Genomic DNA, 21,164 nt, shown 5'->3' with positions numbered 1-21,164 from the left:
GGAAGGCCTTGCGGAGGGATCTGGACAGATGGGAGAGCTGGGCGATCACCAACTGCATGTAGTTTAACAAGAGCAAGGCCACTGCGGCCTCACCTCAAGCACTGTGTGCTGTTCTGGGCACCACGGTACAAAAAGGATGTAAATCTGTTGGAGAGTGTCCAGAGAAGGGCCACAAAGACGGTGAAGGGCCTAGAGGGGACGACGTATGAGGAGCGGCTGAGGGCACTGCGCCTGATCAGCCTGGAGAAGAGGAGGATGAGGGGAGGCCTCATCGTGGTGCACAACTTCCTCACAAGGGGGAGTGATGGGGCAGGAGCTGATCTATTCCTCTTTATTACCAGTGATAGGACCCGAGGGAATGGTGTCAAGCTGAGGCAGGGGAGGTTCAGGCTGGCCATCACAAAGAGATTCTTCACCGAGAGGGTGGTCACACACTGGAACAGGCTCTCCAGGGAAGCAGTCACTGCACCAAGCCTGCCTAAATTTAAGAAACCTTCGGACTGTGCGCTTAGTCACAGGGTCTGAATTTTTGGGTACTCCTGTGTGGTGCCAGGAGCTGGACTCGATGATCCTCCTGGGTCCCTTCCAACTCGGGATATTCCATCAGTCTATGATTCTGTTCCCCCGGGGCTCGGCCTCCTTGAGGTTTCCCACAGGGAAGTGACCGGTGCTGTGGGCTGGGTGCCCGTGTCCCTTGCTGATCCTCTCCTGTCCCGGGGCACTGGGACCCCACACCCCCACCAGTGGCTCCTGGTGCCCCCTGGGGGTCCAAACCCCCTTCCCTCCCGGTTCTTGAGGTTCCTCCTCCAACACCTTTGTAGCTCGGGACAAGTGTCAGAGGGTGCCCTCTGGGGTCAGGTTCTGCCTGGTGACGGGTGATGCTGCCCAGCCCCGCTGCTCACTGGTTGTAACTGGGACTCCCAGTGCCAGCACTGGGTGGAGTCTTGCCTTGCCTGGGGTCCCAGCACCCCTCATCCTGTGCTGAGCAGCCATGGGGAGCGGCCGCATCCTGGGAGCTGGGGCCGTGCTGGTGGCACTGGTGGTGCTGGGAGCCCGCCCGGCTGGAGGCGAGGAGACCAAGGGTGAGCTCAGCCCCACGCCATGGGGCAGGATCCCACGTGTGGCGGCTGGGGGGGAGGTGGGATGGGGGGGGCACGCTCAGCCCTGGCACCTCCACACGGGGTGTGGGCATCTGCAGCGACTGCCTTGGTCTCTGCCCTGGAAGCCTGGGAGCAGAGGGCTTTGGGGGGGGCTCAGTGAGTTTGGAGGTGCTGCCCCCACCCTGGGGCTCTGTTGCGTCCTGGCTCCCTCCCTTGGGCCCCTTCCCTGCGCTCCCCCATCTCTTGTCCCCAGGACCCTCCCCAGGAGCCCCTTGGCCTCTTCCTGATTGCAGCTTGTGGGGCTCCAGGGGTCAGGGTCACGGCGTTGGTGTCACCGCGTCTGGGAGGGGAGTGGGGATGGGGAGGGGACTGGAGGGTGGGGAGGGGGCTCCAGGGCGTCTGCTGGGGACTGGAGGCCTGGGAAAGGGGAGCGGGACCCACTAACCTGCCCTGCCCATACAGGGTTCTTCCATGAGATGGTGGCGTTTGAGTGTCACTACCTCAACGGCACCGAGCGGGTGAGGTATCTGGTGAAATACATCCACAACCGGCAGCAGTTCGTGCACTTTGACAGCGACCTGGGGCATTATGTGGCTGACACGGAACTGGGCAAGCCTATAGCTGACGACTGGAACAGTCAGCCCAGAGAAAAGGAGCGTGTACGGGCTGAAATAGACACGGTCTGCCGGCACAACTATAAGGTGTACGAAGATTTCATCCTGAACAGGAGAGGTGCGTGGACACGAGCCCGGGGCTGGTGGGGCTGGGCATCCTCTGCACCCTGGGGGCCAGGCACATCCCGGGGGGACAGCGCATCCATCCCCGTCCCGCCTGGTGCCGGGGGCAGCGGTGCAGGTGAGCGCTGGGCTCTCGCCGCCCGCGCCCAGCTCTCTCCCTCTCCCCGCAGTTGAGCCCAAGGTGAGGGTCTCTCCCATGCAGTCGAGCTCGCTGCCCCAGACCGACAGGCTGGCGTGCTACGTGACGGGCTTCTACCCCGCCGAGATCGAGGTGAAGTGGTTCAAGAACGGCCAGGAGGAGACGAAGCACGTGGTGTCCACGGATGTGATCCAGAACGGGGACTGGACCTACCAGGTGCTGGTGATGCTGGAAAGCACCCCGCAGCACGGGGACACCTACGAGTGCCACGTGCAGCACGCCAGCCTGAAAAGCCCCATCACCTATGAATGGGGTAAGGCCCCACCCCGCCTCCTGGGGGCATCCCGGGGGTCCCGAGCCCCCAGCCTGCTGCAGGAGGGGAGCAGGAGCACGGCCCCGGGCCTGAGCCCCCGCTCCTGTCCCCGCAGTGCTCCCAGCGGATGCCGCCAGGGGCAAGATGCTGACGGGCGTCGGGGGCTTGGTGCTGGGGCTCATCTTCCTGGCGCTGGGGCTCTTCCTCTACGTGCGCAGAAAGGTGAGCGGCCGCGGCGCTGGGGGTGGCGTGGGGCTGGGGGGGCCGCGCTCTCCCCCCGCGCTGCCGCTGACCTGGTCTCGCTGTGTTGCAGGGCGCATCGCTCCCCCGGCTGCAGGTAACGTCCCCCACCCGCGGCCCTGCTGCACCCTCCCCGTGTGGGCTGCTTCCCCTTGCCCCCTACCACCACCAGGGCAGCCCCCCGGGGCCCACAGGCAGCGTGGCCCTGGGGGGCCGTGGGGCACATGGCTGGGGCGCTGCCCCCCACCCGCTGCTCACCCCCTGCTCTCTCCCCGCAGGGCTCCTGAAGCAGCTCCGGCTCCTGCGCCTCGGCTCCTCCGTGCCCAGCACCGCCTCTGCCCCGTGCTCGCCCGGCTCCTGCCCTCGATACCCAGTCCCGCAGCCCGACAGCCCTCTGCTGCTCCCCGGAGTCGCCCCCTGCCTTGATGCGTTCCCAGCCCGGCGGTTTCTGGGGGCAGGTGCTGGTGTCATTCCTGCCCCATTCACTCCCTCACGCACACACATATAGGGTTGGGTTGAGACCTATTGCCCCCGGGGCTCTTGGCCTCTTTGAGCCCTGTTACGGGCAGGCCTCAAAGGGTTGTAGGAAATGGGGCCGCATCAGGCTGACAGATGGTCACTAGTGGTGTCCAACAAGGCTCCATTTTGGGGCCAGTCCTCTTCAATGTCTTTATAAACCATGTGGATGTAGGACTAGAAGGTGTTTGGAGCAAATTTGCCAATGACACCAAACTTGGAGGAGCTGTGGACTCGGCTGAGGGTGGAAAGGCCTTGGGAAAGGCCTTGCTGAGGGCTCCTGCCCCATTCATGCTTCATTCACCCCCACACACACACACCAACGAGGTTGGGTTGAGCCCTATTCGCCCCAAGGCTCTTGGCCCTGTTATCACAGAATCACAGAATTATCTAGGTTGGAAGAGACCTCAAGATCATCGAGTCCAACCTCTGACCTAATACAAGTCCTCCACTAAACCATATTGCTAAGTTCAACATCTAAACGTCTTTTGAAGACTTCCAGGGATGGTGACTCCACCACTTCCCTGGGCAGCCCATTCCAATGCCTCACAACCCTCTCAGTAAAGAAATTCTTCCTAAGATCCAACCTAAAATAACCCTGGTGCAACTTTAGCCCGTTCCCCCTCATCCTGTCACCAGGCACATGGGAGAACAGGCCAACCCCCCACCTCACTTCAGCATCCATTAAGGTACCTGTGGATTGCGATAAGGTCGCCCCTGAGCCTCCTCTTCTCCAGGCTGAAAAAGCCCAGCTCCCTCAGCCGCTCCTTGTAGGACTTCTTCTCCAGGCCCCTCACCAGCTTCATCGCCCTTCTCTGGACCCGCTCAAGCACCTCCATGTCCTTCTTGTAGCGAGGGGCCCAAAACTGAACACAGTACTCGAGGTGTGGCCTCACCAGAGCCGAGTCCAGGGGGACGATCACCTCCCTAGTCCTGCTGGCCACACTGTTTCTGATACAAGCCAGGATGCCGTTGGCCTTCTTGGCCACCTGAGCACACTGCTGGCTCATATTCAGCCGACTGTCCACCATCACTCCCAGGTCCTTCTCTGCCTGGCAGCTCTCCAAACACTCATCTCCCAGCCTGTAGCTCTGCTTGGGGTTATTGCGCCCCAGGTGCAGGACCCGGCACTTGGCCTTGTTGAACTTCATGCAGTTGACCTCAGCCCATCGGTGCAGCCTATCCAGATCCTCCTGCAGAGCCTTCCTACCCTCGAGCAGATCGACACACGCACCTAATTTGGTGTCATCTGCGAACTTACTGAGGGTGCACTCGATGCCCTCATCCAGATCATCAATAAAGATATTAAAGAGGACCGGCCCCAGCACCGAGCCCTGGGGGACGCCATTAGTGACCGGCCTCCAGCTGGATTTGACTCCATTCACCACAACTCTTTGGGCCTGGCTATCCAGCCACTTTCTAACCCAACGAAGCGTGCGCCAGTCCAAGCCACGAGCAGCCAGTTTCTTGAGTTATGGGCAGGTCTCAAAGGGTCGTGAGAAACAGGGCCACTTAAGGCTGGCGGATGGTCACTAGTGGTGTCCCCTCAGTCCACTCAGGCTCCATTTTAGGCCTCGTCCTCTTCAATGTCTTTATAAACCATGTGGATGTAGGACTTGAAGGTGTTTGGAGCAAATTTGCCGACGACACCAAACTTGGAGGAGTTGTGGACTCGGCTGAGGGTGGGAAGGTCTTGCGGAGGGATCTGGACACATGGGAGAACTGGGAGATCACCAACTGCATGTAGTTTAAGAAGAGCAAGGCCACGGCGGCCTCACCTCAAGCACTGTGTGCTGTTCTGGGCACCATGGTACAAAAAGGATGTAAATCTGTTGGAAAGTGTCCAGAGAAGGGCCACAAAGAGGGTGAAGGGCCTAGAGGGGAAGATGTATGAGGAGAGGCAGAGGTCACTTGGCCTGTTCAGCCTGGAGAAGAGGAGGCTGAGTGGAGACCTCATCGTGGTGCACAATTTCCTCACAAGGGGGAGTGATGGGGCAGGCATCGATCTCTTCTCTTTAGTCACCAGTGATAGGACCTGAGGGAATGGCATCAAGCTGAGGCAGGGGAGGTTCAGGCTGGCCATCAGGAAGAGATTATTCACCGAGAGGGTATCACACACTGGAACAGGCTCCCCAGGGAAGCAGGCACTGCACCAAGCCTGTATGGATTTTAAGAAGCGTTTGGACTTTGCACCTAGTCACAGGGTCTGAATTTTGGGTAGACCTGTGTGGTGCCAGGAGCTGGACTCGATGATCCTCCTGGGTCCCTTCCAACTCGGGATATTCCATCAGTCTATGATTCTGTTCCCCCGTTGCTCGGCCTCCTTGAGGTTTCCCACAGGGAAGTGACCGGTGCTGTGGGCTGGGTGCCCGTGTCCCTTGCTGCTCCTCTCCTGTCCCGGGGCACTGGGACCCCACACCCTCACCAGTGCCTCTTGGTGCCCCCTGGGGGGTCCAAAGCCCCTTCCCTCCCGGTTCTTGAGGTTCCTCCTCCAACAACTTTGTAGCTCGGGACAAGTGTCAGAGGGTGCCCTCTGGGGTCAGGTTCTGCCTGGTGACGGGTGATGCTGCGCAGCCCTGCTGCTCACTGGTTGTAACTGGGAGGCCCAGTGCCAGCACTGGGTGGAGTCTTGCCTTGCCTGGGGTCCCGGCACCCCTCATCCTGTGCCCAGCAGCCATGGGGAGCGGCCGCATCTTGGGAGCTGGGGCCGTGCTGGTGGCACTGGTGGTGCTGAGAGCCCGCCCGGCTGGAGGCGAGGAGACCAAGGGTGAGCTCAGCCCCACGCCGTGGGGCAGGATCCCACGTGTGGCTGCTGGGGGGGAGGTGGGATGGGGGGGTTGGGTCCTCGGCCCTGGCACCACCACGCGGGGTGTGGGCATCCACAGCCACTGCCTCGGCCTCTGCCCTGAAAGCATGCAGCAGACGGCTTTGGGTGGGGGGGGGGCTCAGTGAGTTTGGAGGTCCTGCTCCCACCTTGGGGCTCTGTTGTGTCCTGGCTCCCTCCTCTGGGCTCCTTCCCTGTGTTCCCCCCATCTCTTGCCCCCAGGACCCTCCCCAGGAGCCCCTTGGCGTCTTCCCATCCCCAGCATGTGGGGCTCCAGGGGGTCAGGGTTACGGCGTCGGTGTCACAGTGGCTGGGAGGGGAATGGGGATGGGGAGGGGACTCCAGTGCGTCTGCTGGGGGCTGAGTGCCTGGGAAGGGGGAGCGGGACCCGCTAACCTGCCCTGCCCATACAGGGTTCTTCCATGAGATGGTGGCGTTTGAGTGTCACTACCTCAACGGCACCGAGCGGGTGAGGTATCTGGTCAAGTACATCCACAACCGGCAGCAGGACGTGCACTTTGACAGCGACGTGGGGCATTATGTGGCTGACACGGAACTGGGCAAGCCTGATGCTGACTACTGGAATAGTCAGCCCGGAGAAAAGGAGCGGGTACGGGCTGAAATAGACACGGTCTGCCGGCACAACTACTTTATGACCCCTTTCACCATCGGGAGGAGAGGTGCGTGGACACGAGCCCGGGGCTGGTGGGGATGGGCGTCCTCTGCACCCTGGGGGCCAGGCACATCCCGGGGGGGCAGCGCATCCATCCCCGTCCCGCCCAGTGCCGGGGGCAGCGGTGCAGGTGAGCGCTGGGCTCTCGCCGCCCGCGCCCAGCTCTCTCCCTCTCCCCGCAGTTGAGCCCAAGGTGAGGGTCTCTCCCATGCAGTCGAGCTCGCTGCCCCAGACCGACAGGCTGGCGTGCTACGTGACGGGCTTCTACCCCGCCGAGATCCAGGTGAAGTGGTTCAAGAACGGCCAGGAGGAGACGAAGCACGTGGTGTCCACGGACGTGATCCAGAACGGGGACTGGACCTACCAGGTGCTGGTGATGCTGGAAAGCACCCCGCAGCACGGGGACACCTACGAGTGCCACGTGCAGCACGCCAGCCTGAAAAGCCCCATCACCCACGAATGGGGTAAGGTCCCGACCCCCGCCTCCTGGGGGGGTCCTGGAAGTCCCGAGCCCCCACCCTGCTGCAGGAGGGGAGCGGGAGCACGGCCCCGGGCCTGAGCCCCTGCTCCTGTCCCCGCAGTGCTCCCAGCGGATGCCGCCAGGGGCAAGATGCTGACGGGCGTCGGGGGCTTGGTGCTGGGGCTCATCTTCCTGGCGCTGGGGCTCTTCCTCTACGTGCGCAGAAAGGTGAGCGGCCGCGGCGCTGGGGGTGGCGTGGGGCTGGGGGGGCCGCGCTCTCCCCCCGCGCTGCCGCTGACCTGGTCTCGCTGTGTTGCAGGGCGCATCGCTCCCCCGGCTGCAGGTAACGTCCCCCACCCGCGGCCCTGCTGCACACTCCCCGTGCGGGCTGCTTCTCTTTGCCCCCCTTCCAGCACCAGGCCCCCCTACCAGGGCAGTGTGGCCCTGGGGGGCCGTGGGGCACAGGGCTGGGGCGCTGCCCCCCACTCGCTGCTCACCCCCTGCTCTCTCCCCGCAGGGCTCCTGAAGCAGCTCCGGCTCCTGCGCCTTGGCTCCTCCGTGCCCAGCACCGCCTCTGCCCCGTGTTCGCCCGGCTCCTGCCCTCAACACCCGGTCCCGCATCCCCACAGCCCTCTGCTGCTCCCTATCGTCGCCCCCTCCCTTGCTCCTGTCCCATTTCAGCTTGGCATGGGTCATTGGGAGCCCCAAATAAAGTGTCCCAGTGCCCTGCGTCCCTGTTGCTCTGGGGATGGTGGGGCAGGGGTGGCCACCGCTATCCCTGTGCACGCAGCTCCAAAGCCTTAGTTTGGACAGGGCTGCATATGAGCCAGCAGCCTGCTCAGGTGGCCAAGAAGACCACCAGCATCCTGGCTTGTATCAGAAATGGCATGGGCAGGAGGACTAGAAAGAACATGGGCTCATCATCAAGGAGCGTAGTGCTAGGACTATGGGAAACGTTTTTAAACTAAAAGAGGGCAGGTTTAGATATAGGAGGAAATTCTTTCCTGGAGGTGTTCAAGGCCAGGCTGGATTGGGCTCTGGGCAACCGGGTCTGGTGGGAGGTGTCCCTGCCCATGGCAGGGGGGGTGGAATTTTACAATCCTTAAGGTCCCTACCAACCCAAACCATTTTGTGATATGTTGTCCAGGACAGTATCAAATGCTTTGGACAAGTCTCGGTAGATGAAGTTAGTTGCTCGTCCCTTATCCACCAATTCTGTCACTCTCATAGAAGGTCACCAAGTCAGTCAGGAATATTTGCCCTTAGTGAAGCCCCACTGGCTGTCACCAGTTGCCTGGTGACAAAAAAATGGGGGTTAGGTTTCCCCTTTTCCATTTGCTGGGGACTTCACCAGTCTGCCATGACTTTTCGGCGGTGATGGGTATTGTCTTAGGAACTACCCAGTCATTCGTTTCTCCAGCTCTTCATCCAACCAACCATAAGTCTTTCACTCCATCCACCCCATCCATCTATCTTCCATCCCATCCCATCCATCCACCCATGTGTCCATCTAACCCTTCCATCAGACATCCAGTCCATGGTCCAGTCAGCGTCCAAGGAGCCACCGGGGCTGCTGATGCCCTGCTGTGCAGTCTCTCCAGCAGGCTTGAGGGAAGCACCCCGTGAGAAGCAGAGCCTGCGGATGTGAGGCTGCTCCTCTGTCTGCAGAGGGCATCCTCCGCTTCTCCTGCTCCGCTACGGGCACCTTCAGCTGCCCTCCCATTTCCCCAAACCCACCCCGTCCCAGGGGGGCTCCTCCTCCAAAGGAGCTCCACGCACTGTGGCTGCCCTTGGCCGCAGCCCTCCAGACCCTTCAGACACCAGAGTGGGGGCAGCAAGCAGAGGGATGGGGCAGTTCCTGCAGTGCCTCCAAGGGGTCAGGGTAACGGCGTCGGTGTCACCGCGGCTGGTAGGGGAGTGGGCACGAGGAGGGGGCTCCAAGGGCATCTATAAGGGGGACCGGGGGACTGGGGAGGGGAAGCAGGACCCCCTGCCCTCCCTGCCCACGCAGGGTTCTTCCAGTTCCACCTCCAGCTGCAGTGTCACTTCCCCACCACCACCGAGCGGGTGACGCTGCCGGAGCGCTCCGGCAGCGAGGGGCAGCAGGACGAGCGCCGTGGCCACGACCTGTGGCGTGCGAGAGCCGTGGGCTACTCAAATCCTCCTACCAGCCTTCACTCCCCCAACACCCAGGGTGCCACGGTGGCCCCACGCCCCTCGTCCCCTCCATCCTCAGCCCTGCCACCCCCTGAGGCTGTTCCTCAGCACCCCCCGTGCTGCCCAGTGGAGCAACGGTGCTTGGGGGCAGCCCAGTGTCACTGGAGCCCCGTTGTCGCCACTTTGTGGGGTGCTTGGCCCCAAAATGCTGTGGGGACTGGGGGATTTGGGGGGAGCACAGTGGGACCTGGGTGGGACGGTGGCGTGACCCCCAGGGTACCGTGTGGGGGTGCTGGGTGGGTGCAGGGGGACTGCAGGGTGTCTCAGAATGGGGACCAGTTTGGGGCTGGACCAGGGGAGCAGTGGGCTCTGGTGGGGCCATGTTGGGGCTCAGGGTGGGGAGTGGGGTCCCTGAGGGAGCTGGATGGGTGCCCCAGCTCCCAGACCCCAAAAGCCCTGCCCAGGACCCTCGCACCCCGCGCCCATCCCCAACACCCAGAGGCAGCAGGACGCTGGCTACTCCACCAGCCCCCCTCCCACAGGACGCTGCCTTCACCCCTTCACTCAGCACCCCCCTGGGCTTTGCAGACCCAGACCCCAAGCAGCCCCGTCCCCCCCAAGGCTTTGGAGCCATGTTAGCGGGGATGGTGGTGCCCACCCCTGCCCCACCATCCCCACAGCAGCAGGGACGCAGGGCACTGGGACACTTTATTTGGGGCTCCCAGTGGCCCCAGCCAAGCCGGAATGGGATGGGAGCGAGGGAGGTGGCGACCATAGGGAGCAGCAGAGGGCTGTGGGACTGCGGGACCGGGTATCGAGGGCAGGAGATGGGCGAGCACGGGGCAGAGGCGGTGCTGGGCACGGAGGAGCCGAGGTGCAGGAGCCGGAGCTGCTTCAGGAGCCCTGCGGGGAGAGAGCAGGGGGTGAGCAGCGGGTGGGGGGCAGCGCCCCAGCCCTGTGCCCCACGGCCCCCCAGGGCTGCGCGGCCCTGGTGCTGGTAGGGGGCAAGGGGAAGCAGCCCACACGGGGAGGGTGCAGCAGGGCCGCGGGTGGGGGACGTTACCTGCAGCCGGGGGAGCGATGCGCCCTGCAACACAGCGAGACCAGGTCAGCGGCACCGTCCTGTGCCCCATGGCCCCCCCAGCCCCAGGCCACCCCCAGCGCCCCGGCCGCTCACCTTTCTGCGCACGTAGAGGAAGAGCCCCAGCGCCAGGAAGATGAGCCCCAGCACCAAGCCCCCGACGCCCGTCAGCATCTTGCCCCTGGCGGCATCCCCTGGGAGCACTGCGGGGACAGGAGCGGGGGCTCAGGCCCGGGACCGTGCTCCTGCTCCCCTCCTGCAGCAGGCTGGGGCTCGGGACCCTCGGGACGCCCCCAGGAGGCGGGGGTCAGGGCCTTACCCCATTTGTAGGTGATGGGGCTTTTCAGGCTGGCGTGCTGCACGTGGCACTCGTAGGTGTCCCCGTGCTGCGGGGTGCTTTCCAGCATCACCAGCACCTGGTAGGTCCAGTCCCCGTTCTGGATCACATCCGTGGACACCACGTGCTTCGTCTCCTCCTGGCCGTTCTTGAACCACTTCACCTGGATCTCGGCGGGGTAGAAGCCCGTCACGTAGCACGCCAGCCTGTCGGTCTGGGGCAGCGAGCTCGACTGCATGGGAGAGACCCTCACCTTGGGCTCAACTGCGGGGAGAGGGAGAGAGCTGGGCGCGGGCGGCGAGAGCCCAGCGCTCACCTGCACCGCTGCCCCCGGCACCGGGCGGGACGGGGATGGATGCGCTGCCCCCCCGGGATGTGCCTGGCCCCCAGGGTGCAGAGGACACCCAGCCCCACCAGCCCCGGGCTCGTGTCCACGCACCTCTCCTGTGCAGGACGTAACGGTCCAATGGCTTATAGTTGTATCGGCAGAACCTGTCTACTGCAGCCCGTCTCTGCTCCAGTATTTCGGGCTGACTGTTCCAGTAGTCAGCATCAGGCTTGGCCAGTTCCGTGTCAGCCACATAATGCCCCAGGTCACTGTCAAAGTGCACTAACTGCTGCCGGTTGTAGATGAGCCTCAGCAGATACCTCACTCGCTCGGTGCCGTTGAGGTACTGACACTCAGACACCATCATCTGCTGGAAGAACTCTGTACGGGCAGGGCAGGTTAGGGGGTCCCACGCCCCCTTCCCAGGCCCCCAGCAGACGCACTGGAGCCCCCTCCCCACCCTCCAGCCCCCTCCCCATCCCCACTCCCCTCCCAGCCACCGTGACAGCAACGCCGTGACCCTGACCCCCTGGAGCCCCACATGCAGGGGATGGGAAGAGTCCAAGGGGCTCCTGGGGAGGGTCCTGGGGGCAAGAGGGTCCTGGGGGCAAGAGGGGGCAAGAGATGGGGGAGCACAGGGAAGGAGCCCAAGGGAGGGAGTCAGGACACAACAGAGCCCCAGGGTGGGGGCAGCACCCCCGTCGCTCCTTGAGCCCCCTCCCCAAAGTCCTCTGCTCCCAGGTTTTCAGGGCAGAGGCCGAGGCAGTCGCTGCGGATGCCCACACCCCGCTTGGAGACGCCAGGGCAAAGAACCCCCCCCCCCATCCCACCTCCCCCCCAGCAGCCACACGTGGGATCCTGCCCCACGGCGTGGGGCTGAGCTCACCCTTGGTCTCCTCGCCTCCAGCCGGGCGGGCTCCCAGCACCACCAGTGCCACCAGCACGGCCCCAGCTCCCAGGATGCGGCCGCTCCCCATGGCTGCTGGGCACAGGATGAGGGGTGCCGGGACCCCAGGCAAGGCAAGACTCTGCCCAGTGCTGGGACTGGGCGTCCCAGTTACAACCAGTGAGCAGCGGGGCTGGGCAGCATCACCCGTCACCAGGCAGAACCTGTCCCCGCAGGACTCCCTCTGACACTTGTCCAACACCACGGACGTGTTCCAGTAGCGACCCCAGGGAGCCATCAGCTGAGCCCAGCCCACAGTGGGGCTCCCCTCTTGTCTCCCCCTCTCCCCTAAGCTCCCCTCCAGGTCCCTGCACGCCCCCAGACCCACGGGGTGCCCCCTCAGCACCCTGCGCGGTGTCCGTCAGTCTGTCTGTCGTGCAGGGTGCTCCGCGCTGGTGCTCTGCCTGGGAACAGCTGAGTCAACCCTGGGGCACCCGGCTATTGGCTCAGGAGTTGGGGGGAGCCCCCGGGCACGGGGCCCCCAGCACTGGGCTCCCCATCCCCAGTGACGCTCGCCCTTCGCTCGCTCCCACTGCCCGGTGTCACAGAGGTGATGGCCACAGGACGGGGCGTCCCGCTGGTGCTGCTGGCCGTGCTGGCCCTGCAGGGCTCGGGGGCCGTGAAAGGTGCGTGTCGGGGGGGGACACGGCTGGGGAATGGGGGGTCCCGGACCCACAGCGGAGCAGGGGGGGTGTCGGTGCTGCTGTAAGGGCTGGGAGTGGGGAGCTGTGGCCCCGCAGATGTAAGGGAGCAGGGTGGGCTGCTAAGGGGGGGCTGGGGGACAAAGGGACGCGTTTGGGGCCACGGCACCTCCTGCCCGAGTCCTGGGGCTGCCGGGACCACCACCCTAGCCCGTGGTGTTCCTGGGGACTGAGCTGGGTCCCCACAACCTGTCACTGTCCCCAGCCCCAGGCGGTGAAGAGCCCGGGGGGCTCTTGGTGGGCTCAGGCAGTGGGAGGGGGGGCTGCCACTCATGCCTGTCCCTTCCCAGTGGGCCACGTGCTGATGCAGACTGAATTCTACCAGCGGGATGAGACGCGGAACAGAGAGGGCGGCCAGTTCATGTTCGATTTCGACGGGGATGAGATCTTCCACGTGGACCTGGAGAAGTCGGAGACCATCTGGCGCCTGCCCATCTTCACCACCTTTACCAGCTTCGAGGCCCAGGGAGCCCTGCAGAACATCGCCGTGGACAAGCAGAACATGGAGATCATGATGGAGAGGTCCAACCGCTCGCAGGGCACCATCGGTAACAACCCGGCCACAGCACGGCTTCTCCCTGCACCCAACCTGTGGGCAGCAGCGGGGAGCGCAGCCCCCAGGCTGTGCCCCGAGCTGTGTGCGGGGTCCCCCTGGGTGGCACCGGGGCACAAAGGGTCCTCTCTGTGGGGCCAGAAGCTGGGCTGAGCCCTCACTGCACTGAGCCCTTCTCCACCTCCTCCAGCGCCACCCGAGGTGACGGTGTTCTCCGAGGACCCCGTGGAGCTGGGGGATCCCAACATCCTCATCTGCTACGTGGACAAGTTCTGGCCGTCCGTCATCACCATCACCTGGATGAAGAACGGGCAGGAGGTGACGGAGGGCGTCTCCGAGACCGTCTTCTACCGCCAGGCAGACAACGGCTTCTACAAGTTCTCCTACCTGCCCTTCATCCCACGCGGGGCGACTACTACGACTGCCGTGTGGAGCACTGGGGGCTGCGCGAGCCGCTGATGACGCACTGGGGTGAGGATGGGACCCTCCCCTCGCCCTCGCCCGTGGTGGGGGGCTCAGTGCCCCGTCCTCACCCCCCTGTCCCTTCGCAGAGCCCCAGGTGCCCCTCCCCGTCTCCGAGAGCACCGAGACCCTGGTGTGCGCCCTGGGCCTGGCCGTGGGCATCGTCGGCATCGTCGTGGGCACCATCCTCATCATCAAGGCCATGAAGATGAACAACGCCCGCAACCAGCGGGGCCTCTTGTGAGGAGGCAGAGGCCGGGCCTCCCCCCAGCCGGACCCTGTGCCCCTTCAGCCGCCCCCTTGCTTCAGCCCCCCCCCCGCCAAGAGCTGCTCGCTCCTGTGCCCCACGTCGGTGCCGCGCCTCCCCAATGCTTCCTTCTCCTGCACATGCCGCATGAAGACGCCCCTCAGGCTGCTCCGGGGTGGCTGAATTCCCACCCCACAACAGGATGGGTTTGAGCAGAGGTAGCCCCCGGGGCCACCCCGAGTTGCCCGCTGTCAGGGGACGTCACCGCACCGCCTGCGCTGGTCCCAGCATCCAGCACGCGCCACGTCTCCTCCTCGCCCAGATGCGGGGGTCTCTCCTGTGGGAGACCTTTGGGGTGAGCGGGGGAGGGTCCTGCCCCACAGCTCCCCCCTGGCACCCAGTTCCATGCCCGCCACTCCTCCTCTGCTGTTCTGACACTGCAATAAAGTGGATTGGGGTTGATCCTGCTGCGCGACCCTCACCGTGCGTCCGTTCTCCGCACTGCGGCCGCACGAGCTCCTTGGTCATCTGTTGGGGGGGAGATCTATGGGGGGGGGGGGGGGGGGTCTCGGGTGTGGGGCAGGGCTCCAGGGCTGCAGAGGGAAGGGGTAGGGTGACCTCAAGGCTGCCAGGTTCTCCTGGTGGTGGGATCTTGGCACCTCTAGGGTGGGCTTCCAGGGGGAAGACCCCACTGATGGCTCCCGGGGGGTCGCAGGCACTCTGACCATGGGCAGGGGGGGCTCCCTCCTGTATCTGTCAGGGAGGTCCTGGGGGGAACAGGGGGCATGGGGGGACCCACAGGCATGAGGGAAGCAAAGCTGGACCTTGCCCTCAGCCAGACCAGTTCCCCCAGCAGCCACTCTGCCTGGTAACTGGTGACACCAGTGCTCAGGGGAAAACGGACTGGGAGCTGTGGAGGAGGCTCTGAGGAGCAGAGAAGGAGCAAATCCTTCCCGGGGAGGGGAGGCACCGTGGTCAAGGCAGCAGAGCAGCAGCGGCTCGGGGCTGCTTCCTTCCCCCCCTGGGGGCAGAAGGGGAAGGAGCAGCGGGAACAGAAAGCGGACGGCGTGCGGCGGGGAGGATGTGAAACCCCCACGGCCTCGCACGCGGGGAGCACGCTGGGGTCACGCGGGGATCCGAGCCCCCCTGGGTGGGCAGCGCAGGAAGGGGGAGGGCTGTGGGGCAGAGCCCGAATAAAAACTAGCTGGAAATGGGTATTTCTAGGAGGATAAATTCAATAGCGACCGCAGCCAGGTGCAGATCTGTGGTGTCGTACAGCAGCTACTGGGGACCAGTTAAAAATACCAACGGGGATGGAGGCAGGGACTGGACAGGACCCAGAACCCCACGGGGGCAAAAATCCTAAAAAACGAGCCCCTGGTGGGCACGGACGTGTGCAGGGCTGGAGGTAGGGCAGGGGGGCTCCGTGCTGAGCCCCCAGTGCTCCCAGTATAACGTAGGCGACCCAACACTGCTCCCACTGGGACCTGGGCTGCTTGGAGTCTGCCGGAGACTGGTGACGCAGCCCAGTGCCGCCCGCTGACTGGTTGTACTGGGGTTACTGGCGGGCGAGGGAAGCAGGCAGGGCCGTTTCCCCGAAATGCTGGCGTGCCCCACGGGCGGGGGGGGGACGGACACTGGCTTCGGTGGAAATCCCCTGCGTGGCGGGGTCGGGGGGGGGTGGGGGGGGCACCCACCAGGACACACAGACAGACAGAGCCGCCCGGGGGAGCTCTGTGTGTGTGTGTCCCCCCCCGCACCGAGGACGCCAAGCCTCACAGCGTCAGGGTCTTGAGGCCAAGGAGGGATCGCTGGGGCCAGTAAATGGGGGGGGGACCTTTTGTGATGCTCCGTGCTCAGACAGCTCCAATTCCCCCCTCCCGGGGTGGTCCTGGAGGGGGCCACCCCCTCCCCAAACCTCTACCCCAGCCCCATACCATGGGTGCCTTCTGCTTTCTGGGAGTCACAGGAAGGGGGAAATGGGTGCAAAGCGTGCCAGGGACTTTCCAAAAGGCAGTTCCCCCCCCCCAAAAAAAAAACGGTTGTCATGTCACCAGTTGCCGGGGGAAAATTGCGAGGGTAGAGCCGAGCCCAGGTGATGGCCTCACGCTCCAGCACACGGTGTCCTAGCGGGGAGCACCACACCAAAATGAACCCCCACACACACACCCCCAGGATGGTGTGATGGTGCCAGTGCCCCCAGCGTGGAGGAGAGACCAAAAGATCCCCAAAACACCTCTTTTCCAAAATCCAGTTGGAGGGTGACCTGCCCTTGAGGGATGAAGATGCCGAGGTGGGAGCTAACCCCAACCCCACAGCGATGCACGAGGTAACCCCAACCCCAACCCCAACCCCAACCCCAACCCCATGGCGTGCAAGCATGAGGTCCGTGGCGAGCCCTTTGGACTTGGCAGCACTTCACAAAGGGGCACCGGGGCTCCACGTGCCTTCACCCTGCCCTGTTCCGAAGTCCATCTCCTGGTGCAGGCACCGGCAGGTCAAAAGGGATCCGGCAAGCAAGAGGGATCGGGGTCTGGGGATGTGCCCCCCAGCCACGACGCCCAGCAGAGCTCATTTAATTTTGAGAGATGCTGATGCTGCCTGCGATGCGCTCTGAAAGCTCAGGTCCCGCCTGGACCCGCATCAGGATCGAGGCCAGCTGGAACTCGGGGCGTCCTCCCAGTCTTGCTGACACCTTCTGGCCAAGCCCTTGCTTTGCACACTGCGTTTTGCTCCTTTTTCCACGTCCCTCGTGGGCTACAAGGCCCTAAAATTACAACAAGGGGAACCCCTGCTTGTTTTGGGGAGTTCACGGGAAGGCAAAAGCAGTTTGGGATCGCACATACCGCAGTGGACGTGCTGTAAATTCCTGCGTTTATCAAAGATACCGAGCCTCACCCAGGAAAATAAAACATATTTGGCATTTCCTTACTGACACGATGCCAGCAGGCAACGTGCTTCTCCCCCACCAAAAGGCAAATCCAATGTGGTGGCATCACTACGAGGGGCAGAAGTGTGAGATGATGACCCAAAAAAGACGTCACGGTCTCAACAGAGTAGTATATATAGTGTAGGTATACTAGTATAGTAGAGGTATACTAGTATAATTTAGGTATATCTAGAATATCTAGTGCTAGGATTGTAGGGAATGGCCTCAATTTGTGCCAGGTTGGAAATTATAAGATATTTCTTCTCAGAAAGAGCTTTCAGGCATTGGGGATGGCCAGGTAGGTGGTGGAGTCACCCTCCCTGGGGGTGTGCAAGGAAAGGTGATCAGGGACGTGGTTTAGTGGTGGTTGGAGCAGAAGAGCTTGGAAGGTTTCCTCCAACCTTAACGATTTCTGTGATTCTAAGAAAAGTGCGTTCTTGGGGCATTTTTACCCCAGAAGTAATGTCCAGTCCAGTGATGGCCCCCTCTGGGTGAGCACTGCCCCTTCACAGCGGGTTGACAAGCAGGGGATGGAGGCGCCTGCCTTTTTATTCCCCATTTTCTCCCCAAAAATGGGAACTGGAGGGAGTTTCGTCACGGAGGAGCTCACGTCGGCAAGCGAGGGGAAAGTGAGAGAAAGGCAACAAAAAAAATAATAATAACCGACCCCCCAAAAGCAGCAAAATTATAGATGATATATTACAATACAACTTAAAAAATTACTTACAAAACATTACACACGCCGCCGGCTCAGCACCAGGGGGCATGCCTCTGCTTTTTAAGAAAACAAAAAAGCAAAGACGGGTGCCCTTTAAACTTCTTTTTATGGGACGGCGCCAAGAAAATAATTTTTTACTTTTTTTTTTTCTTTCTTTCCTCCCTCCTCCCCCAGGCACTGTGCTGGGTCATGCAGAAATTCACATCTCTTTTTTTTTTTTAATGGGGTGGGAAATCCAAAATTTACGCAGCAGGGACCAGTACTGATGGTTGTATCCACTCCTTTAAATAATATAATTAATTTAAAATAGAAAAAAAAAATAAAACACAGTAAAAACACAACGTCCTTCTTCCTCACTGGTTTCCAGGGGCTACGGGCAGGCGGTGTTGGAGGCTTTTTAAGCACACCCATGGCGAGGACGCCTCGCGGTGATGGGAGGACAGGGACCAGCACCCTTCGCCTTGATGGGTGCTGTGGGGCTGTGAAGTAGCACCCCGGTGCGACAGGGAAGATTTTTCAAATTAATTAGCCTGGATTAACGGAGTTAACGAAGTCAAGCAGCAGCTTCACCTCGATGAGCCAGGCTGGGCCGGGTTAGGGACCCCACAAATGTCCCTCAGCTCTCGGAGGTGGTCAGGCACTGCTGCCATGGGGTTGTATATATGGGTGATAGCACGCCTGGGGACAGATTTGGCCCTGGGTCCAGTCCCTTTGACCATAACTTGGAAGCACGAGGGCTGTTGTGGTGCAAATCCACATGGAGAGGGGGATATGAGAGCTCTCGTGCTAACCCCGAGTGCTCACTAGCGGTGCATGACCACCGAGGGCGGCGGCGTCCTGGGTGTGCCTTGAAACCCTTCAGCTCTCCGGGCAGAGAGCAAAGCCAAGCAATGCTCCCTTTGCTCATGGGTGTGCTCCTCAAGGGCTTCCCTGGGGTGGTGGAGGTGGGAGCGTGGAAAACGAAGCCCTGGGAGTGCAGGGAAGGAGCACTGGGATTTAGGGGGGGAGATACTGGGAGGAAGGGAGCACTGCTGGGCGTCGAGGGAGGTAGCCAGTGGATCAGTTAAAAATTTTCCTCTCTGTCTCTCTACATATTAAAATATAGATTTATTCTAAGCGTTAAAGTCTCTTTGGCATCTCTCCAGACCCTGGCCCCAGCGGAGGTGGCGGCGTTTCGGTCTCGACGCGCGCGGACGGGGCTGAGCCCTCCACCCCTCGCAGCAGCAACGAGGGGAGGCGAGGGGGGCAAGGATCGCCCCACGGGGGAGGCCAGGGTATGGCAGGGAGGGTGACAGTTGTAGGGGAACGGGGTTGGTCCTAGCCGAGGAAACAGACTGGTCCCACCTCGAACCCGAACCTCTGGTTGGGCTCGCCAAAGTCCACGACTCGCACGTCCGTCAGTGGGAGCTGCTCCAGGCGGGGCGTGCTCACCTCCAGCACCGTTCGGCTGGAGCCCTTTCGTGCCTGCAGGGAGAGAGATGGGGCAAAGGTTGGGGACACTGGGGACACCAGGGCCACCCCTTGTCTTTATCCCACTTCTGCTGCTGCTGAGTCCCCCTCTGGGTCCAGCAAGGTCCCCACGGAGCCTTCCCTTCTCTAGGTCAAACAACCCCAACTCTCTCTCTCCATCTCATCACCTTCTTTTGACTCCTCTGCCCTCATTACCCATTTCACCCACCCCTTTTTATTCATCCTTCTGTCCCCACTGTCCCTCCACGCCCCCAAAACCTTGCTCTCCTTTCCATCTCCCTCCCCGCCGTGCCCAACCCCTCCGCTCCGCCGCGGCGCTCACCGCGCAGCCGTCGGCCACGGCTTTGATGTAGGGGCTGGTGTCGTAGCTCAGCTCCTCCTCGTTGGCCGCCAGGAAGCGGAGGGCATGCCGATGGTCCCCGGTGCTGGTGCTGTGCCAGGCCACCGAGCGGTGGCAGTGGTACGTGAAATTTTGGTGGGCGGAGACGCTGAGGAGCCGCAGGAAGGTCAGCTGCACCACGCCGAGGGGCTGCCCGTCCGAGTCCGTGTAGGAGAACTGCGGGGACACGGGAGGGGAGATGAATGAACAGGGGACGGTGGCCAGAGGGGGGTGCGGAAAAGGGGGTTGGAGGGGTTCTGCGGGGATGTGGACCCCCATGTCTCCGAGAGGAGGCAGCCAGGGAAGGGCTGATGGGCTCAAAGCCTGGTGGAGGACGTTTCTGGTGGAGGAAGACGGGCACCCGGAAAGCAAAATACTTGCTCGGGGACACGGGGACATCGAGCACATCCCCCGCGAGCCAGCAGCACCCTTACCCTGCTGCCCTCCTTGAACTGACTGAACCACCGCTGGGGCTCCTCCTGCTCCCAGGACGACACCTTCACCTGCAAGAGGAGAGGTGGCCGTGAGCGGACCTCTACCCATGGATCCCCACCGCCCTGCCTCCCGCAGCCTTCACCTCCTCGACATCCTTGCTGGGAAAGACGCAGGTCTCCCCGCCCGCTGTGAAGTTGCAGAAGACCTTGAAGGAGTCTCGGGCGCAGCCCTGGTTGGGGTCAATCCAGTACTCGCCTGCGGAGGAACGAGAGGGCTCACTCAGTGCACTGGGGGCAGCGCCGCGGTGCCCACCGCCCGCCCTCGCCCCCGCGGTGCCGCTCACCGTCGGGCAGGCCGGGGTGGCTGAGCTGCAGGTCCTGGCAAGTGCGGGCCGGGTTGTCCTGGGTGCCCATCGGGCGCCGCATGCCCTCGATCTCCTGCTTGAGGGAGTTGAGGGAGCCGAAAATCTCCTCCATGCCGTCGGCGTAGTCGCCAGCCGCCTGGTCGGCGGCCGCGCGCTCTCCACCCTCTTCCTCCTCCTCTTCCTCCACCAGCTTGCTGGCGTCGATGGAGCGCTTGCTCTTCTTGGGCAATTGGATGGGCAGGGGCTGGATCACCTCCCCGGGGGGTCCCTGTGGTGGGCACAGCACCCTCAGCACCCCAAAATGAGGAGCCCGACACCCCATGGCTCAGGGCTCCTGGCCGTCGTGTCCCGCCACCCCTTCCCCCAGCCCCAAAATTTGGGGCGCTCACCGGGTGTCCGGGGGGTCCCGGAGGTCCGCGTTCGCCTTTGGGTCCTGCTTGGCCCTAGAGGAAAGGGATGCTCAGAGGGGACAGGCATTGGGCAAGGGGCTTGGGGGGCGGCGGGGAGGGGGTCTCGGTGCTTACCATGGCTCCCTTGGCACCTTTGGGACCTGCCGGGCCCTACAAAGCAAGACCAGGTCTGTCAGTGCTGGGGGGGGGAAGGGTGACAGCAGGGAGGGCAAGGACAAGAGTGGAGGCAGTGGAAGGAGGGATGTGGGACCGGCAGCAGGCAGGGGGGGCACTCACAGGAAGGCCGGGGGGGCCAGCGGGGCCGATGGGTCCGGTAGCTCCGGGGATGCCCTGCGGGATGGGAGGAGAGCGGACAGCGGTGTGAGGACACCGGGGGCTGCCCCGTTCCCACCTCCACCACCCCACCTCCCACAGCACCCCAGTCCCGGAGACCCCCCCCCAAACCCCAACCCCGCTCTGAACCCTTCCTCCTGCCCCCCCCCCAGTCTCCCCACACTCACGGTTTCTCCTTTCTGCCCCGTGGAGCCCTGGGGGCCGGGCAGACCTCGGTCTCCCTTCTCCCCCTGCTCCCCCGGGGGTCCGATCAGGCCGATGAGACCAGGGTGGCCCTGGGGGAGGGACACGGGAGGTCAGCACAGGGACATG

General features: G+C 63.0%; 5 protein-coding genes across 8 annotated transcripts; 3 read left to right on the top strand and 2 right to left on the bottom strand.

Moving 5' to 3' along the window:
* The first annotated feature begins 922 nt into the window (after positions 1-922).
* Positions 923-3,228, top strand: LOC137846349 (class II histocompatibility antigen, B-L beta chain-like). The gene is made up of 6 exons (XM_068664294.1): positions 923-1,082; positions 1,563-1,832; positions 2,008-2,289; positions 2,405-2,511; positions 2,603-2,626; positions 2,808-3,228. Exons 1-6 carry the CDS (start codon positions 992-994, stop codon positions 2,814-2,816), a joined length of 783 nt encoding a protein of 260 aa, XP_068520395.1. The 5' UTR covers positions 923-991; the 3' UTR covers positions 2,817-3,228.
* A 2,426-nt stretch (positions 3,229-5,654) lies between these two features.
* Positions 5,655-7,733, top strand: LOC137846352 (class II histocompatibility antigen, B-L beta chain-like). 2 transcript variants are annotated; one of them, XM_068664297.1, is made up of 6 exons: positions 5,655-5,812; positions 6,283-6,549; positions 6,725-7,006; positions 7,124-7,230; positions 7,322-7,345; positions 7,520-7,733. In XM_068664297.1, exons 1-6 carry the CDS (start codon positions 5,722-5,724, stop codon positions 7,526-7,528), a joined length of 780 nt encoding a protein of 259 aa, XP_068520398.1. In that variant the 5' UTR covers positions 5,655-5,721; the 3' UTR covers positions 7,529-7,733. The 2 variants fall into 2 exon arrangements, with proteins under 2 accessions (XP_068520398.1, XP_068520399.1); XM_068664298.1 differs by lacking the exon at positions 7,322-7,345.
* Positions 7,734-9,804: 2,071 nt separating this feature from the next.
* Positions 9,805-12,113, bottom strand: LOC137846346 (class II histocompatibility antigen, B-L beta chain-like). Of its 3 annotated transcripts, XM_068664287.1 has the most exons (6): positions 11,792-12,088; positions 11,017-11,286; positions 10,560-10,841; positions 10,337-10,443; positions 10,223-10,246; positions 9,805-10,062 (listed from the first exon to the last, which is right to left on the bottom strand). In XM_068664287.1, exons 1-6 carry the CDS (start codon positions 11,880-11,882, stop codon positions 10,054-10,056), a joined length of 783 nt encoding a protein of 260 aa, XP_068520388.1. In that variant the 5' UTR covers positions 11,883-12,088; the 3' UTR covers positions 9,805-10,053. The 3 variants fall into 3 exon arrangements, with proteins under 3 accessions (XP_068520388.1, XP_068520390.1, XP_068520389.1); XM_068664289.1 differs by lacking the exon at positions 11,017-11,286 and having other exon boundaries at positions 11,792-12,113; XM_068664288.1 differs by lacking the exon at positions 10,223-10,246 and having other exon boundaries at positions 11,792-12,095.
* A 200-nt stretch (positions 12,114-12,313) lies between these two features.
* LOC137846357 (HLA class II histocompatibility antigen, DR alpha chain-like) lies at positions 12,314-14,276 on the top strand. The gene is given in 5 exon segments (XM_068664303.1): positions 12,314-12,477; positions 12,843-13,100; positions 13,296-13,505; positions 13,508-13,576; positions 13,657-14,276. Coding segments are annotated over 5 exon segments (765 nt in total). The 5' UTR covers positions 12,314-12,404; the 3' UTR covers positions 13,812-14,276.
* Positions 14,277-17,418: 3,142 nt separating this feature from the next.
* LOC137846165 (collagen alpha-1(V) chain-like) lies at positions 17,419-21,148 on the bottom strand (the record flags this gene model as incomplete). The annotated part of the gene is made up of 9 exons (XM_068663869.1): positions 17,419-18,925; positions 19,254-19,487; positions 19,745-19,813; positions 19,888-20,000; positions 20,089-20,377; positions 20,499-20,552; positions 20,634-20,669; positions 20,796-20,849; positions 21,020-21,148. Coding segments are annotated over 9 exons (1,125 nt in total), but the record flags the coding sequence as incomplete, so codon positions are not given.
* Between the last annotated feature and the right edge of the window lie 16 nt (positions 21,149-21,164).

This window comes from Anas acuta, chromosome 31 (genome assembly GCF_963932015.1).
Source record: "Anas acuta chromosome 31, bAnaAcu1.1, whole genome shotgun sequence".
In the NCBI taxonomy this organism is placed as follows: domain Eukaryota; kingdom Metazoa; phylum Chordata; class Aves; order Anseriformes; family Anatidae; genus Anas; species Anas acuta.
Note: the sequence above shows the minus strand (reverse complement) of the source record. Positions and strands in the feature narration are given on the sequence as shown.

Bases quoted from the DNA above. Each gene is read 5' to 3' on its own strand.
- LOC137846352 (XM_068664297.1), top strand. From the start codon at position 5,722: ATGGGGAGCGGCCGCATCTTGGGAGCTGGGGCCGTGCTGGTGGCACTG. The intron at 7,007-7,123 runs GTAAGGTCCCGA...CTGTCCCCGCAG, and splicing joins CCCCATCACCCACGAATGGG to TGCTCCCAGCGGATGCCGCC. The intron at 7,231-7,321 runs GTGAGCGGCCGC...GCTGTGTTGCAG, and splicing joins TCCTCTACGTGCGCAGAAAG to GGCGCATCGCTCCCCCGGCT.
- LOC137846349 (XM_068664294.1), top strand. From the start codon at position 992: ATGGGGAGCGGCCGCATCCTGGGAGCTGGGGCCGTGCTGGTGGCACTG. The intron at 1,833-2,007 runs GTGCGTGGACAC...CTCTCCCCGCAG, and splicing joins TTTCATCCTGAACAGGAGAG to TTGAGCCCAAGGTGAGGGTC. The intron at 2,512-2,602 runs GTGAGCGGCCGC...GCTGTGTTGCAG, and splicing joins TCCTCTACGTGCGCAGAAAG to GGCGCATCGCTCCCCCGGCT.
- LOC137846346 (XM_068664288.1), bottom strand. From the start codon at position 12,089: ATGGCTCCCTGGGGTCGCTACTGGAACACGTCCGTGGTGTTGGACAAG. The intron at 10,842-11,016 runs GTGCGTGGACAC...CTCTCCCCGCAG, and splicing joins TTACGTCCTGCACAGGAGAG to TTGAGCCCAAGGTGAGGGTC. The intron at 10,444-10,559 runs GTAAGGCCCTGA...CTGTCCCCGCAG, and splicing joins CCCCATCACCTACAAATGGG to TGCTCCCAGGGGATGCCGCC.